Source organism: Paroedura picta, chromosome 6 (assembly GCF_049243985.1).
Source record: "Paroedura picta isolate Pp20150507F chromosome 6, Ppicta_v3.0, whole genome shotgun sequence".
Taxonomy (NCBI): domain Eukaryota; kingdom Metazoa; phylum Chordata; class Lepidosauria; order Squamata; family Gekkonidae; genus Paroedura; species Paroedura picta.
The window spans coordinates 27,945,657-27,964,561 of NC_135374.1; the positions used below are offsets into that span (position 1 = coordinate 27,945,657).

General features: G+C 43.1%; 1 protein-coding gene across 1 annotated transcript in view; it reads left to right on the forward strand.

The window, feature by feature from the left end:
• Positions 1–18,905, forward strand: part of ARHGAP31 (Rho GTPase activating protein 31) — a 106,840-nt gene that overhangs the window by 53,707 nt on the left and 34,228 nt on the right. The window contains exons 2-3 of the mRNA XM_077341918.1: positions 11,541–11,643; positions 13,836–13,980. Of these exons, the coding sequence (XP_077198033.1) occupies positions 11,541–11,643; positions 13,836–13,980 (248 nt within the window). The remainder of the gene's footprint in view (positions 1–11,540; positions 11,644–13,835; positions 13,981–18,905) is intronic.

The following is an 18,905-nucleotide window of genomic DNA, read 5'->3' on the forward strand; positions in this document are numbered from 1 at the left end:
GGGAGAAATTAAGATGGGGATACATTTTGTGATTATCTGCCATTCAGTATAGAATTCTAATGGGGAGGGGGAAGGAGAACCCTCCAGAGTAATTCTAACAGACCTTTAATAGTTTATAAAACAATATCTATAAAACATAGTTTCATACCTCTTGTAGTCCTTGCCATATAAATCTGCCCTGATATAGTGCCGATGCTTCTATAGTGCTGTAATATCCTGAGGGTACTACAAGGACTCTGCAGCTTCTTTCCTAGACATTTTTGATTTGTAGCATATAATGTATTCGTTGATCAATGGTCATTAAGTAAGAATTTCAATAATCCATGTGTCACGGAGATGTTTCTGCTACAGTGGTGTTAATACAGTTGACTTCCCTATAATAGCAGTGTACCATTGAGTCCAGAGGGAATGTATCCATTCATTCTTGTATCTGCTGTAAATATGTGAAGTGTGAGATTTCTTTAAAAAAAGACAAATACAGAAGAAAAGTTAATTTTTATTCCCTGCTTCTTACTACCGAAAGGAATCCTAAAGTGGCCTTTCCTTCCTCTCTCACGACAGACATCCTGTAAGGTACGTGGGGCTGAGAGAGCTCTGAGAGAGAATGACTGACCCTTGTCTGTTCACTTTTCCAGAGGAGAGCAGGGCAGCCACAGTAGGAAGGGGCATGGGAGATTAAGAAGGAAGATTCTTGGTTTTAAGACCTAGTTGATGTTGATTGGTTATCTCACTGTTCAAACACAGGTGTCTGAGACTTCTAACTCAGATGTCACTGCTAGAGTCAACATTAGCATGGTTGTTGTTAGGTGCAAAGTCGTGTCCGACCCATTGCGACCCCATGGACAATGATCCTCCAGGCCTTCCTGTCCTCTACCATTCCCCGGAGTCCATTTAAGTTTGCACCTACTGCTTCAGTGACTCCATCCAGCCACCTCATTCTCTGTCGTCCCCTTCTTCTTTTGCCCTCGATCGCTCCCAGCATTAGGCTCTTCTTCAGGGAGTCCTTCCTTCTCATGAGATGGCCAAAGTATTTGAGCTTCATCTTCAGGATCTGGCCTTCTAAGGAACAGTCAGGGCTGATCTCCTCTAGGACTGACTGGTTTGTTCGCCTTGCAGTCCAAGGGACTCGCAAGAGTCTTCTCCAGCACCAGAGTTCAAAAGCCTCAATTCTTCCTTATGGTCCAACCTTCACAGCCATACATTGCAACTGGGAATACCATAGCCTTGACTAAATGCACTTTTGTTGGCAGGGTGATGTCTCTGCTTTTTAGGATGCTGTCTAGATTTGCCATAGCTTTCCTCCCCAGGAGCAAGCGTCTTTTAATTTCTTTGCTGCAGTCCCCATCTGCAGTGATCCTGGAGTCCAGGAAAATAAAATTAGCATGGTAGGGCTGGCCCATTGGTTAGTTTTCCTTCGAGAACTGCATTTTACCTCAATAGTTGTCAAGGCTGAGGATCTCTGTCTTTATGTGGGTCTGTGAGCAAAATGCTGTTCACACAGATATTATGTCCCTAGAAAGTTCTTCTGAAGAGGACAAGGCTCTGTCTTTAGTGGGGGGGGGGGATGTCATTGTTACCTGTTCTTTATTCAACATCCAGACATTGTCTTTGAAAGTCATGTGACTGTAGTAAGGATGCTATGTCTTTTTTAACCTAGGTAAATTTATTCTTCTCCTCGCTAGCAAATTTGTTGCTATAAAATGTGTTTACTTGTCAGGGCAAAGTGCTATTGGGTGTTGTTTGTGGTCCTGCTGCATAGCTTATTTGATGTTCTACGCTGTCTGATTAGATTCCCCTGCCTCCCCCCCCCCCCATTTTGTAATCTGTCAGTGAGAACAGCAGGCTAAACATGGAGTAAATAAAATAAAAATGAACAGCAGTAGCCTGTACTGCTTTGTGCATTTCACCTTTTGGTCTGTTTTTTTTTTTTAAGATGTCATTATGTGATTTTTGCGGCACCTCAGGTGTGCTGCAGCAACAAAAATGGATTTTTTTTCCTGAGGGGAGCTGGCTGGAAAAGATTACTCTTAATATATGGGTATCACGTAAAATGGAGGAGGGGAGAACAATGTGGTAACCTGCTCTGGAGACCCCATGGGAGGTACTGTGTCTCAGTGGTAATGCACCTGCAAAGGTCCTTCAGGTTCTGTAGCTGGAGGGATCTGGTGGGAGGTGATATGAAAGGCCTCTGCCAGAAAGCCTGGAGAGACACTGCCAGTCTAGTGTAGACAATTCTGACCTTGAGGGATCCAGAGTTTGCTTTAGCATAAGGTGACCAGATTATCCCACTTTTGTACTTATGTTGAAATAAGAAATATATATATTACAATACTATTTTTGCATTCTATGTGTTCGGTGAAACTTTTTGTTACTCCTTATAGACCAAATTTTTAATCAAGAACCCCCCCCCCCCCGGTCAGTGGTGTCCTGCTTTACCAATGTTAAAATCTGGTCACCTTACTTTAGCATAAGACAGCTTCATGCGTTCAGAGTGGAGCTTAAGTATCTAAATGAAAAATAAGTTTTCATTGGCCAGCTGAAGGTAATGGTATGACTGGACTAAGGGCACAAATGTCTCTGGGGTATAGAATTAGCAGTTTTGTTTCTTTTACTCATAGATTTGTTTGCATTGGCTGCACAGACCCTGTATACTAATATTTGGATCTCTACTACGTTGCAGAGCCTATGACCAATCTGTACTGTGATAATTAACCTCAAAGTTTCAAGAATTTGGAATTTTGGTAAAGTTGAAGTGGACCCATTGAAATACATATAGAGGGACAGGCCACTGAAGAAAAATTGCTTTTGAAAACGGATGCATTTATCTGGATACCATCCTGGTTTGGGCCACTTCAAATATAATATAATACAATAAAACAGTGGTCCCCAACCTTTCTGAGGTTGGGGACCGGCAGGGCATTGGGGTGCGGCCCGCGGCCCGCACGGGCCACGCCCACGCATCGACCGCGCCCACGAGCCCCGCCCGCACATCGGGGTGCGGCCCAGCCCCGATTCCCTCTCCCCGCCCTCCCGCAGTAAGAAGCTTCCCGGGCCGCAAGCTTGCGGCCTGGGAAGTTTTTTACTGCGGGGGGGAGGGGCGGGGAGAGGGAGCCGCGGCCCGGCGCCATGGCCTTCACGGCCCGGCACCGGGCCGTGGCCCACAGGTTGGGGACCACTGCAATAAAATAAGGTAAAAGACTATGTTTGAGATAGATGGATATTTATTTGGAACATCATTTTGGTTGGTTAATTTCTTCGTTTTAGTGTCATATCAGGGCAGTCAGGGATGTCTAAATGTCAAATTCCGCAGAGCTCCGAAGTCCCCTTCTCTTTAATGTCACCTTTCTTAAGCTGAGAAGGATAGCTGTGTGAGATTCTTGTTGCTTCCAATCTAACCGGATTTGTTGTAGTCACTGATGGCGGGGGGGGGGGGGGTTCTATGCAAAAACAAAACCAAACAAAAAAAATGTACACTGCAACAAATCTCTTAATCTTAAAAATACTACAGTATTCCTTTTAGTTCAAGGTGAAGAGAATGTGAGGTTTGCTTTGCGGAGCCTAAAGGAACACTTTGAATTATAAACAGCGACTGCAAACTTGGTACGTAGTTAGCAGTGCTTAATCCTCATTTGATGTCAAAGGGATTTGAGAGTGTTTGAAGTCGGTACTGGATTAATGTCAGCCTCTTTCTCCCTCTCTGACTCTTGCACATGCACACACATGTACATCATGCCATTGAATTAAAAGATATAGAGATTAGACGTGAATTACTTTGTCAGTTCCCGGTTAAGCATTTAAGAGAGCCTGAGTGGATATCTGAAAGATCCATTTTCACCTCTAGCCGATGCAGCTCGCATTGTTTGGGACAAATGCACATGTTTGGTGTGTGTGTGTGCTGTGTCATAATTTGGGAATTGTGTATTCCAACATAAGGAGTTAAATTGCTGTAAATATCACCACAGTGAACTCGATAAGAAAAGATGAAAATAACATTTTTTCCTTGTGTTTCCAACTCTTAATAGAAGACTGCCGTCCCAAGATTATCACCATCTCTAGACCATAAAGGCTAACTCTTTATGTTCCTGTGTAATTGCATGTTGTTTAGATTTGGGATTTGAGTTGAGCTAGCTACAAAAAGGAAGACCATGGGCTTGCTGATGGAGGGGAGTGTATCAGTGAGAGAAAGTAGTACTAAACTTGAAAAAGGTCTCCTTTATAATGGATAAACTGATTTTGCTCTGCATGGTGAACTGCCTCTTCGGTGCTTTATGCGTCTTTTAAGCGTTGTTTCTGAAAGATGCTTTACACCGATTCATTTCTCTCCTGCCTGCCTGAGACGGCCTATTAGCCATGCAGAGAAGATCTTTAGTTATGCAGATTAGTGACTGCATTCGAGAACAAAGCGGAGTTGGCAAAACTACAGGGGGCAGGGCTATGAATTGTTTCATGCAGAGAGCATTGCAATGTAGTTTTTCAACAGACTATATTCAATGCAGAACAACGACTGTAATATAATAAAGTGGTCTAAACTGGTTGTTTTTTAAACTGTTTTATTCGGCTCCATGCAGAATACCTCCTAGCTCCACCCCCAAAGTCTCCAGAGCTGGCAACCCCAGTACTTGTCAAGGTGTAAGGTCCAAGCCAAGGTTTTCATAGCAGCTTTGTCATGTCCATCCCAAAGGAGGAGACATAGCCAGGGTGGTGTAGTGGTTAGAATGTCAGACTAGCGTACTGAAGCCATCCATATTCTGGTTACTTCATATACCCTGCATGGTTGTTGTGGAGAAGAAAGGTGGGGGTGTGTAGAATAAGTACATTCATTTATCCAAACTCCTTGGAGGAAAGTCAGAATGAAAATGTAATCAAATAAAGACTTCTGGTGTATGATAGCTTCAGAAGATTGACGAGAGCAGAAAGGGGAGATGAGAACAGTGCCCAATAAAAATGCATATTTCACACAATGCGTGCTTTAGGACTACTTGATCTCTCTTTGGTTTCATGTTTGTCCAAAAAGGAAAAAAAAAAAAAGCTATATTCTCGGTGTGTTTTCATTACAACTCAATTTCCCTCCCGCCTGACGCCTGGGGTCCACGCTGTCTCTTTCTTCTTGCATCTGGTTTCTATTGTACTCGTAAACCGAGGACATTCTGGCTGCCTGGCAGAGCGATGGGGGGGGGGGTTGACTGTGTGACACTAGCTGCCTCTTCCAACTTTCAAGCCTCTGGTATGGTTTCAATTATGGGCACAACTAGGTTGGGACACCCAGCTCCATTCCTCCTTTCCCCCCCGACACAACAAATGCTTTCTTTTCTTCCCTTTCCTTCTGGCCCCCACCTTCCCCACACACACTTGAAGAAATGAAAAGTTCTGATTCAAAACTGAAGGATTTTGCTATGTTTCTGTGCACACAGTTACAGAAGAACAACCTTTGCGAAATTTCAGCATGGCTCCGGGGCTCAGTTTTTTCCATGGAAAATTGTAACCAATACTTTTGTTATGTTTCGTTTCCATGCAGGATGACTTCAGACAAACCAGTAAAGCAGAAGGAAATTATCTTAGTACCTACCATCTAGTCACTGATGTTTTCACCCCAACTCTTTCAAAGGTTACCAAATGAGAGACTAAACTACTGGGTTTCAGTTGTCCTAGTAGAGATCAGTTTTTTGTTTTAAGTTCATATAATCAGGTCCTTGAGGAGCTTCACTCTGAAGGAAATTGATGCATAGCCCGTTTCTCTCACAGGGATGTGAGGTTGGACTATAATTTTTGGTCACAAGTGAAATGAGTCCCTGGTGAACTCTTTTTTTAAAAAAAAAATTAACATCACAAAACCAGTGTGGGTTCTGACAAAACAGGCTGTTTTCTGTTTAGTGAAGTTCAAGGACTGGGACAACAGGAACTAGTGTGGATAACGTTTGAGGAAGCCTTTGACTGGAAAGTCAACTAGGCATTACATGACAGTGGGGTAAACTGGGGGAGTAAAGAATGGTGGATAACGGGGGTAGTACGAATAAGTCTGAAAATCTTTTGCCTCAAGAAACAGATTGGCAGAGGTGTCCCTAGTAAGGTTGGAGGGGACAGCCAAATGGAAAGAAGAAGAAGAAGAGTTGGTTCTTATATGCCGCTTTTCCCTACCCGAAGGAGGCTCAAAGCGGCTTACAGTCACCTTCCCATTCAGCTACAGGCGTAGCTGTAGGCATGGAGAACAAGATGTTGATGGATACCACAATAAATCAAATATAGCTTATTCAGAACTGTCCTACAGATTGCAGAACTCTATTGAGATTCAGAAATAGCCTCTCTGAGGAACCATGCATATTGACCTGAACTTTTTGGAGGAAGGACAAATTGGGGGGGGGGGGCAATTTACAGGTGGCTGTCCCTATGCTGCACTAAACCTCACCACCAGTCCCTAGGTGGGATCTGCGGATCACCCAGAATTACAGGTCATTTTCAGACTACAGAGATCAGTTCCCACTGAGAAAACAGATACTTTGGAGAACGGACATTACAAAAATTGAACCCGACTGAAGTCTTTCCAGGTTCCATCTCCAAATCTTAAGGGGTTTCCTATGTTGGATCTGGCAACCCGCCCCCATTTTCCCCTAGGGGAGATCTGGCAATCCTACTCACTGTGCCTATGAAGAAGGGCTGTGATGTTTTTACCAGGTTAGCAATATTATCAAATCTAAACTGTTCCAAAGATCTCAAGAACACATGTCCTTGAGACTAAGACTATTCTGGGAGCCACTGGAGCATCTAGGGCAGGGGTAGTCAACCTGCCAGTTAAATGCTGGCAGGGGCTCATAGGAATTGTAGTCCATGGACATCTGGAGGACCACAGGTTGACTACCCCTGATCTAGGGAACTTTACTCCTCCCCTTTTTACATAGGCCACCTAACCTAACTTGTCTTTGCCTGTCCTGTGGTCAATAAAATCAGTTCTCTTCTTTTTGCTTATTGGAAATTCTTTCATCTTGTCTGATGGTGTTCTTGACGTTTGTTACTTTTGACAAAGAATGCATTCAGTTTACAATTACAATGAACACTTCTCGGTGATGTTAAGGAGATAAATGTGGATACCAATTATATCCTTTTACAGTAGCTTCACGGATCATTTGCGAACAGGAGTACCATCATGGCCAGGTGGGCCACAAACACATCATAAAAGGAGTTCACCTCTACAATTGACATCTGAATCACAGAATCATAGAGTTGGAAGGGGCCATACAGGCCATCTAGTCCAATCCCCTGCTCTACGCAGGATCAGCCCAAAGCATCCTATAGCATCCAAGAAAAGTGTGTATCCAACCTTTGCTTGAAGACTGCCAGTGAGGAGGAGCTCACCACCTCCTTAGGCAGCCTATTCCACTGCTGAACTACTCTGACTGTGAAAATTTTTCCTGATATCTAGCCTATATAGTTGTACTTGTAGTTTAAACCCATTACTGCACGTCCTTTCCTCTGCAGCCAACAGAAACAGCATCTTGCCCTCCTCCAAGTGACAACCTTTCAAATACTTAAAGAGGGCTATCATGTCTCCTCTCAGCCTCCTTTTCTCCAGGCTGAACATTCCCAAGTCCCTCAACCTATCTTCATAGGGCTTGGTCCCTTGGCCCCAGATCATCCTCGTTGCTCTCCTCTGTACCCTTTCAATTTTATCTACGTCCTTCTTGAAGTGAGGCCTCCAGAACTGCACACAGTACTCCAGGTGTGGTCTGACCAGTGCCGTATACAATGGGACTATGACATCTGCTTATGCAATGCTTCCAATTTCCGGCTATAATACTGCTTCCTGCATTGTTGGAGCCTGTTCTACTTTGACTAGTCGATACGTTCTCAAAGAAAAGCTCACCCACAAACATTTCAGGCGTGTGACTATTTTTTAGAACTCCTCAATAGTGACATTATGCCGATGACAATTTTATGCACAGCAGATGAATTGCATTAATATATCGTAGCAGTTTATAGATGCATATTACAGACTCTTGAGTATCATTTTAACAGTTTGGTCTTCCCTTGTGCTGAGGTGTCCCATTTGCTTTCCATTCCATTCTGCCCTGAATAAGAAGCTCTAGTCTTGTTTCAAGGCTGCAGTTTACCCATGGCATGTGGTCAAGAGAGATTGTTTTTACAAGGAAGCATTTCATACCTTGGGTATATTCTGTCAAGTCTTGCAAGCCATTGAAACAAACTCTCCTTGTTCTCTGTGTGTACAGCTACACATGGAGTTGCCTTATGCTAAATGAGACCATCCATCTATCATTGTCTGCTCTGGCTCGCAGTGGCTCTCTGGGGCTTTTCAGATCCAACACCTGATTCTCTTCTAACCCAAGATACCAGGGATTAAAACAGGGACCTTCTGCACGCAAAGCAGATTCTCTGTGATTGATCCTGGCCCTTCCTATGGTACCAGATGCATGAAACTGTGGATTTTATGCCAGCTCTGCATGCCAAATACTCTTCCTCCTCTACAGATTTATGCATCACTCCATCATAATATTTTCACATCATGCTTAGGGTTTGGTATTGGACTGGGAATGGGAGAAGATTCCCAAGTAACCATGTCGGTTGTTCTCTCGTGCAAGTCAGAATTTGTAGCAATCTTCACTTTTACTTTTTAGAAATAATGTGTTTCATTTCAAGCACATCAAGGTTGCAGGGACCACCTGCAAAATAAATACTGACATCTTTGTCAGTGTGCGCTTGTATCTACATGGGTATACTGTCTGCTGACAATAAACAGGACAGGTATAATTACTGATGTGATTGCCATGCTTAAAAGAAAGTTCTTTATACCCCTTCAGTGAAGCATGAATGATGGCGTATCCATGTGCTAGGTGCAGGTTTATACCAAAAAATATATCCCGCCTTTCTGCCAATCAGCGCCAACAAGACTACATTCAGAAGGCAATGGAGAAGCATGTCTCCTTCAAACAGGAGCAAGTTCATCAGCACTGCAGAAGCCCCACACTTAAAAGACTGACAACTGAACTGATTACTGTCACTTTCAGTTACCTGCAGTATTTCTATCTGCAGCCCGGAAAATTCTCATAGTGATTTTTAGGGATCCATGAATGTTTCTATTTTATTTTAAACTAGTAGGAAAGCCTATTTTATAAATGGGCTGGGGGCCCTCCCAGCTCTCTTGGCAAATAGAAGGCTGGTGAGAGCAGTGGGCACAGAATGTGCCTGCTCAGCCTTCTGCTTCCTTCCCAGATTGCCAGGAGGCTGGCATGGAGCATGCCCACTTAGCCTTCCCTGCCCTCCTATGGCTGCCAGGAGGCTGGCAGGAGCTGGGTGACTGGCATGGAGCAGGGTAGAGGGCATGTGGAAGGCCCGATAGCTTACCTCCTGCCTGTTCATTGTCCTCATGGGAAGTGCCAGGAGGAGTATGGAGGATGGGGACAGGGAAGATCCTCTGATTGGCCCTCAGTGGGGGAGAGCTTTCACCCTATTGGAGGAATGCTTCCCTGGTGAGGGCCAGTCAGAGGTGCACATTTTGATGCAGTGGTTAGGGGTGCAGACTTCTAATATGGCGAGCCAGGTTCGATTCTGCACTCTCCCACAGGCAGCCAGCTGGGTGACCTTAGGCTCACCACAGTGCTGATAAAGCTGTTCTGACCGAGCAGTAATATCAGGGCTCTCTCAGCATCACCCACCTCACAGGGTGTCTGTTGTGGGGAGAGGAAAGGGAAGGCGACTGTAAGCTGCTTTGAGACTCCTTCGGATAGAGAAAAGCAGCATATAAGAACCAAGTCTTCTTCTTCTTCTTCTTCTTCTTCTTCTTCTTCTTCTTCTTCTTCTTCTTCTTCTTCTTCTTCTTCTTCTTCTTCTTCTTCTTCTTCTTCACATTGTCAGAAGGACCATGCAATTTTTAATGTGTTTTGATATTTGTTTATTTTTTATCACTGGTTTGGACCTCGGAATTTATATTCCTGTTAGGTTTGCATATTAATGAGTGTTATGCGTGTATGTATGTTGTATAGGTTTTATATATAACATATGCAGTATTTATATGTGCAAAATACGTAATATATATGTATACTGTTGATTTATTAATACATAGATAGTGAAAACTGTGTATAATTTATGGGGAGAAATTCAGTGTGTGGAAAATAGAGTATGGCATGAAAATAAAGAGTCAGAGGTTGGGGGTGAGAGGAAGGGAAGGTGATTGTAAGCTACTTTGAGACTTCATGAGGTAGTGAAAAGTGAGGTAAAAAAAATAGTTCTTCTCTCTTCATTGACTTGAGCATTCCGTTTCCAGGGGAGACCTGCTATATTCCTTTGGGATCATAGTAAGTGGGATATGGTGATTAGAGACTGATGGGGAACCAGCATGGTGGATCCAGATTTAAATCCCCACTCTGCCATCAAAGCTGGCAGGGAAACCTTAGACCGGTGACACACCCTCAGATTAGCCTCTTTTACAGGGCAGTTGTGTGGATCCAATGGAGATGAGAAGAACGTTGTAAGCTATTTTGGGTCACCACTGGGAGAAAAGCGGGGCATTGAAGAAGCAAAGAAAATATCCTTATCCATGGTTCCTCTGTATATTTGTGAAACAGTCTGAGTGGGTGGAATGTGTCCGGCTGTCCAAGTTGGAATAGGGCCAATGATTGGCCCTGCCCCTACAGCTCCCGTCCTCCCTCCCTGAATGCTATCCACGTTCCTCTCAGACATGCCAGAGATAGAGAGAGACACACAGAGCCCTGCCAGATCAAACACGATCCCTCATTCCCTCCTATCGCTCCTGCTGCGAGGGAGGCAGAGAGAGTCAAAGAGAGAGAGCTGCCCCAAGCTGCACACCAGCCCTCCTTCCCTCCTACAAACCAGCTCTAATTACCTGCTATTCCTTCTGCTGTGAGGCACACCGAGATACACGTAGCGAGAAAGAGAGAGAGACACACACAGAGTCCTAGCACCCATTGTATTCCTGCTTGCAATGGGCTTTCTTGCTAGTACATAAATAAATCCTTTTTGGGATTTATTGCTTAATCTGGTAACCAGTTCAGTTTATTTCAATGGAAAACCATCTTAACACCTTGCCACAATACAGTACAATAATCTGGTGATTAAAGGTATAATGGCTCCGATGATGCAGAGGAAGAGATGTTGTACAGTGATACCATGTACAATGTCCTAGCTTCAGTCTCCTGTTAAAATATCGCAGATGGTGTTGGCAAATATCTTTCTCTGCCTAAGATGTTGACGAATACGTTGCCATTCAAATGGGATCCTACTGATCTGGGTGGACGAATGGCTGTCTCAAGTTTAGGCAGGTTTATACACGTTGCATTTGGTTTTCATTTTGCCTGGGCAGGAGGGTACCGATGTTCTATGTTGATTGTCCCACTGATGAGGATTTCACTCTGCAAATTAAATTAAATGGACCAGCGCATGAAACGCTATTTGTTATTTTTGAGTTGTCTATGATGACTTGCTACCAAAAAGGTGATTCAGTTTGAGGTCACCTGGGAAAGGTCTCTTTCCACTGTAACAATTCTTATTTCTCTCTCCCTCTCTCCTTTTCATAGTACCCCCAGTTCTGAAGAGCTGTGCAGAGTTCATAGAGACTCACGGCATTGTGGACGGAATCTACCGGCTTTCTGGAGTGACCTCCAACATTCAGAAGCTGAGGTGAGCAGGATAAGAGGCCACATTCAAGAGACAGTTAGCATAGATGGTGTGAGAACAGTCTGTGAATGCATGGGTTGAGCCTGGTTTGTTGTTGTAAAGCAATGGCCATGGGGCAATGAATAGAAAATCTGATAATGTACTTGAGAGAAACCTTGAAGCTCATTGTTTGTGGCCTTATCAAACAAACTGTGCTGCTTATTGTTTACACTGCATTTTTAAATGCAGACTAATTGTCCTACATGGTATAAACCTTAAGAATCCCCCTGTGGTCTCTCGAGGATCTGGATCATGCTCAAACACAGTTTTTAAGAAAGGGCACATTCTTTGCTTCCAGTCCCATCTTTATTAAGTATAGTTCATTATTTCTGAAGACTTAGTTCAAGGTTATTCCACGGTTTGTACGTTCCGTGTGCAGCAGGCTACAGTGGTGCCTTTAGGCTCATGCTCCCTTCCCTTCTCTACAAAAGAAAAAAGATTAGTATAAACTGGGGGTTCCCAACCTTTTACAGGTTATGGCCAACTTTGGAATTCTGATACAGCATGGTGGTGAAGCCACAAAATGGCTGCCACAGGATGGGGAGCCAGATTCAAAATAACTGCCCCCTTCAAGGATACAGGGAATATCCTTATGTCATGGTGGCAGCTGCAGCCAAAGTAATGTTTTAAAAATCTGCACAGCCTATCAAACCTCCAGTGGCCCCATACCTTGCCCATTTTTGAAAGCCATTTGATGGGCATCAGGAAAGGAGTTGGCTGGTTCTCTGGTGCCATCTTAGAGACCCCTGGTAGAAGGAGAAGGAGGAGGAGGTTCTTATATGCCACTTTTCTCTACCCGAAGGAGTCTCAAAGCGGCTTACAATCACCTTCCATTTCCTCTCCCCACAACAGACATCCTGTGAATTAGGTGAGGCTGAGAGAGCCCAGATTTCACTGCTCTGTCAGAACAGTTTTATTGGTGCTGTGGCGAGCCCAAGGTCACCCAGCTGGCTGCATGTGGGGGAGCGTGGAATCAAATCCAGCTCACCGGATTAGAAGTCTGCACTCCTAACCACTACACCAAGCTGGCTCTCATGAGCTAAAACACACCAATTGATACACAATTTGGGGCCCATAAGATCCACTTGCCAGGATAAAGAAAAAACTGGATGGTTCAATAGGCTGAAAATGGCAACAGTGGTATTTTGCATCTTGAAATGTATCTCTGCTCTGTAACTCAGGAGTCAAAGCATGTTGGGCACTGCCATCAAACAAAAGCCAGTTTCCCTCACATGGATTTCAAGTAGAACAACTATGTGTGGGGCGGGGGAAGGAAATTTAGTTTTAAAAACTACTGAATAAATGTTGTGAATGTTACTATCTTTCGACACCAAGATTTCCCTTGTAAACATCATTGCAGATATAATTTTAGAGTCTGTGCTGGATTTATTTTGGTAGGCAGTAGAGATTACAATCCAGTCCAAATAAACAAGAATAGCCAAAGAAAGTATTTGAGTTACTTCTCTGGTATGAAGTGAGATCTGATAGGAAACATAAACAGTGGACAGAGCCATGGTCTCCTGTATTCATTTATATTATAAACCGATATTCTTGCCCTCTAGGATTGGTCATTTTTGTCATGATCGGAATTTGCCCTGTGCTTTCAATATTATCTTCTTAATCATTAGACGTATGGAAGATGAGTTCAATGGTATTGTGTTCTAGTTGTGTTAAATGAAATTTAATTTCAAAAATGGGTAGCAGGAGGATGGAGCTTGTGGATGGAACCTATTTGTCTGTAAATTCTTTTCAAACATTCTATGCACAAGGGTGGGAAGGTACACACTCCTGTGAAAAGCTAGATGTGGAATACATGCATCATGGCTGACTGCAAACCTGCCCAAGGAACATTGCAAAGCTCACTCAACTGTGGCTTACAATGTATAATCCTCATGCAAATGGCATTTAAAATATGTAAATTATGTGATATAAGAATATGCATAATCATTGCAGCCCTCGAGGTATAGGTTTCCATGGTGATTCTGGGTGCCGAACAGGTTTCCCTTCACTGAGAAGGCACATTCTACCTTGCTGCTACTCAATCAGTGAACATTTATTCTCGTTCTCTCTGTTTTTTTACCGTGACAGAAATCAGACACAAATTGTTTCAGCTCCTCCTCATTAACACCACTATGCTTTCATCTCTGTTATTCCAGGCAAGAGTTTGCCTCTGACCAGTGCCCAGATCTGACAAGGGAAATTTACCTCCAGGATATTCACTGTGTGGGGTCACTTTGCAAGTTATACTTCCGGGAGCTACCCAACCCCCTCCTCACTTATGAACTTTACAAGAAATTCACGGTGAGATCTTCTCTGTCTTGTTCCAACCCAAGCCTACACTTGTAATTGTTTTCTTGGGGGGGGGGGATTTCCAAAGAGTGAAACTGTAGCAGTTTTGGTCTCCTTCCATTACTCCATTTTTCTCTCTGTGTGTGGTGGGTGGGTAGAGGGAAGAACCATTCATCATTTCCCTCTTTTTTCCCCCCTTCCTGTTTCATTATTTTGTCTGCACTCTCCGTTCTTTCTGCATCTCAGTCTTTGTTTGTTTCCAGGCCTTAATCTGAACCAGCTTTTAGCTCTGGAACTGGTTTTCGATCATTGGTCCTGAGATATGTGAAATAATATTAAAGCAGACCATTTCTGAGCAAGCACAGAGCATTGATCACTACAATGCATTCCACATGGGTCTGCCCTTGAGAAGAGCTTGAAACCTTCAATTTGGGCCATATTCTCTAGGCAAGATGTTGATTGGAGTGGGTCATAGATACAATATGATTCCAGTTTGGGCCCATCTGCACTGGCCCCCAATTTGTTTCTGTGCACAATTCAAGGTGGTGTTGATTTTTAAAGCCCTCTATGGTTCAGGGCTGGAATACCAGAAGTACTGCTTACTCTCTGATGAACTTCCTGATCATTATGGTCATCTTTGGAGGTCCTGCTTTGGGTGACCCCACCATCTGAGATCAGATGATGGCATTTCAAGGGAGGCTGTTTTGTTAGTGACACCTAAACTCTGGAACTCTTTCCCCAGGGATTTTAATTTGTCTCCTCCTGTACCATCTTCCATCAGCTGGTAAAGACTCTTGTTTTTGTTGCAATTCATTCAGTGATCCTTCCTTCCTGCCCAATATTTCAATAGTTGCTTTTATGTTTTATATGTATTCAGCACTGGTTTTAATTGTTTTAATTTATGTGTTTGGGGCTAGTTTTAATGGTTTTAATGGGGATTTTATTATGCATGTTTTGATTTGTAAGCTCCTTGGTGGCTCTTAAAGGGGCAGAAAAGTTAGGTATAAAGTTTGTACGGTAAAAAACCCAATTTTTGTCCCTTTATGGAATAGTTTCAATCAGTTCACTTACTTAGGGTTAAGAGGAAGGGCTTCCTAGGCAAGGGACTTCATGGTAGAGCAAAATTCTATGCAACCTATGGCAAATGAAGCACTTCTCCTTCCAACCGTTTAGTTTATTCTTTCCCTGTAGCTGTAAGCCAGCGGTCAGGCATATCACTTGCAGGCAGATGCTTCCGTTTCAGTCCCTGGTTCTCTGTTTTCAAGAGTTCCAATCTGGAATTGGGATTAGGGAAGATCATGATAATAAAAACTTTAAAAGCCAGTGCCAATCCAAGAAGTCAGTACTGAGAAGAACCAATGGTTTGACCTCAGACGAACTACCTTCAATATAATTCCCACTACACTGCTTGACACTGGTGTCCTGTTCACCCATATGCAGTTTATGAGATTGCCGTGTGGTAAAATCACCACTAGCATTCCCACGAGTATCATGGTTGTACTTCCTGTATTCTGGAAATATATCAAGCCATGGGCTTTATCTATCTATTTAGGCATTTAATACTCATTTGGCTCCCCATCTAGGGACTCAAATCACATTATGACATGAAAAAATACAATTTCAACAAAAACATATACAATACAATGTTGCAACATCCCAGGCTGGTGCTGGTTTCAGTAGGTCAACTCATTGGAGGCCACAAGCCATTGGCAAAGAGACAAAGGGCTTGTGGGAAAGGCTTATGCCTGTGACCACACCCAGGATAAATACCAGGAACATAAGAGCAGCAAAAGCTGAGCCTAGATCAGCTGGAGGCAAAAAGATATTCCAGACCTTTCTCCCCTCTCTTTAGCTGTAGTCTCCAAATATATTGGAGTATTGACAAGATTTGATGTCTCATAACAATTTCTCCTTCCTAAGATCATATACATTGAAAGTCAGCATGAAAAAGGCCACTGAGAGTCACTACACTGAGGCCCAGTCTGATGGGTACGATACTGACTAATACTTTGAGAGGCCTAGATCGAAACCCTCACCCACTGAAGCTTGCTGGATGACTTTGGGCCAGTCACTTTCTCTTGGCCAAAACTACCTCACCGGTTGGTTGTTGTGAGGACAACATAGAAGAAGGGGAAATTGAAGTTGTAAACCACTTTGAGCAGCCATTGGGAAGAAAAGCTGTATGAACAACCATATACCCCACTCTAAGCTTCTTGAAGGAAGGGCAGGATAAAAATGCGGCAGACAGAAAGATGGGTGAAATATGTGCTTTTTTCAGCCCTGCCTTGAGGCTGGTGCAGGTGTTGCTTAGTGCTACACCAACTTGTATTGTGAAGGCTTGCTCAAGGGCTATAATGCCATACCTGGGCTGGAAAGCAGCATCTTCCAGATTTTTATTGCAGTTCCTTTCAATTATCAGTAGACTCTTGTGGGGGAACCAGTGTGGTGTAGTGGTTGGAGTGCTAGACTAGGATCAGGGAGATCTTAGTTCAAACCCCTACTAAGTCATGGAAGTTCACTAGGTAACCTTGGGCCAGTTACTCTCCCTCAGCCTAAACTACTTCATGGGATGGTTGTTATTTTATGGATTTATGAATGACCAATGTTAGATTTTATTATCTTATATCTCATATATTTTTATAGCCAATCGTCGTTTTATTGTTGTAATCTAGCTGGAGCCCTTGGGCAGGGGAGGAATAGAAATCTTCTAATAAACAAACAAACAAATAAATGAAATGAAATAAAAGTACTCCTAGCAATTTTATATCACAAAGGGCAAAAATAAATAATTAAGCAAATGAGCAGAGTAAAATCACAGCCTGTACTTTCAAAATGCTCAGTTATTCTGTGAGTTCAATAATCAGTGCATTATCAAATATCTTTTTTACAATGAGCATGACATCTGATGCCCATAGTCTTCTTCAGTACCTCTGCGCTATAAAGAACGGGCTCTCTTTCCATTCTTAACAGCGTTCCAAGCAAGGTGCATGTCATTTCTCTTCCTCCTCCAAAACCAACAGATTCTTATTATAATTTTATCAGCAGCAGGAGACTTTGCTGTGACTTAATCTGGTGCAAAGTGGGTGAAAGCAGCATAATTCTGATGTAGCAGCTCTGTTCCCTTCCCTGTTTTGGTGGAAGTTAATGAGTCAAGGTGTAGGTTCGAAATGATCATGCCATGAATGCAGAAATTGAGCGTGGGTGGAAATAGTCCAAGCAGAAATCTCTGAGCAACTTTAATGCAAGTTGTTGGGGAAGAGGAAGGAATTGAGTACAAATTATGCATGGCTTTAAAGTTGTAGACAGATGTATGTGTGTGTGTGTGGGGGGGGGGGAGGAATCAAAGAAACAGACCAAAAATTCTGTCATGTAAATCAATGTATGGTCTTTGTTCCTAGAGTTAAAAAGATGATTAACATATGTATGGTAGAGATAAGTCCTCTACTTTGGCCTGCATAATATTCTTGAAGCTTTGTTTCCATCTTAATGGCTTTCTTGGTCTTGTTAGTCCCAGGTTCCCTGTCCTTGGCCAAATCATTCATCTCATTTCCTTTAATTTGTGGAATCTCAGTATAAATGAATATAAGTATGGTCTTTTTTCACTGAGCTGTTACAAGAACAGAGTGCCCTAGGAATGGTCAATGCAATGGGACATGGCCTGAGAAACTGAATACATAACTATATCATGACATTCCTAAAGCGGTTGTCACCTTCATCATTAAATTTACAGCCCTAAGGGCTGCCAGCTCTGGGGTGGAATATACCTGGAGACTGGGGGGAGGAGTTGATGCCTGGGAAAGGCAGGATTTGGGGAGGGGAGAGACCTCAGTGGGGTTCAATGCCATAGCATCCACCCACCAATGGAGCCATATTCTCCAAGGAAACTGATTTCTGTTGTCTGGAGATCAATCATAATATCAGATCTCCAGGCCTCACCTGCATGTTGGCAACCATATTTTCCGGTCATTTCCCTTTCAATGTCTGGCAAAGTATGCTGTGCACACAACAGCTTATGACTTGAATAAAACTTTGTAGGTCTTAACATTTGTTCTGCTCGTTTTCCTTGTTTGGCATCCCTTCAGTAGCTCTTATTGGCCCCACTCCCTGGTTGTGGTCTTGTGTGGGTTTATGTTAGTATTCCATTCTTTTATATATAGTTTATTTGAAATGTTGTTTTAATGTTGAAATATTTCAATGGTTTGATGTTTGCTGCTTTGGGAGCCCTTATCTGAGGGAAAAGGCATTGTAGAAATGTTTTAAATAAATTAATACGGCATGGATTTCTATTCCCTTGCATCCCATAAAGCAGGAGTAGTCAAAGTGCAGCCCTCCAGATGTCCATGGACTACAATTCCCATGAGCCCCTGCCAGCAAATGCTGGCAGGGGCTCATGGGAACTGTAGTCCATGGACATCTGGAGGGCCGCACGTTGACTACCCCTGCCATACAGCTTACTGGGAGCTCTCTCTCTCTCTCTTTTTGTAATGGTACTAAAAAGGGAAAGAGAGAAAAATATACATTTTTGTTGTGTACTTTGTACTTTCTTGTTTTCTGCATTTTTAACAAATCTATCGGAGTGTGAAAAATGACCAAGATCCCATGTGTTGTATACTATAAAGAGATATTTAGTGTGTGTGTGTGTTTTTTGCAAAGCAAGGCACTAATTCAAAGAGTTTCCACCCAAAACTTCCGTGTAGCCAACTAAAGTCTTCAACCATTTTTTAGTAACATTAGGCTGGGTGAATCATTGGACTGTTTTGATATACAGCCAAGTTTCCCAGACTGTGTGACGCAGCACTTGACTTCGTTGTTAGAAAAATGCTAATAGGCCATGAGACATTAATTGGTAGCCCCAAAGGATCTACCCACAGAAGAGCGGAGGCAGGGGAGTTGACAGCATTCACATGAATGAACTCCAAGTACAGCTGGTACAGAGA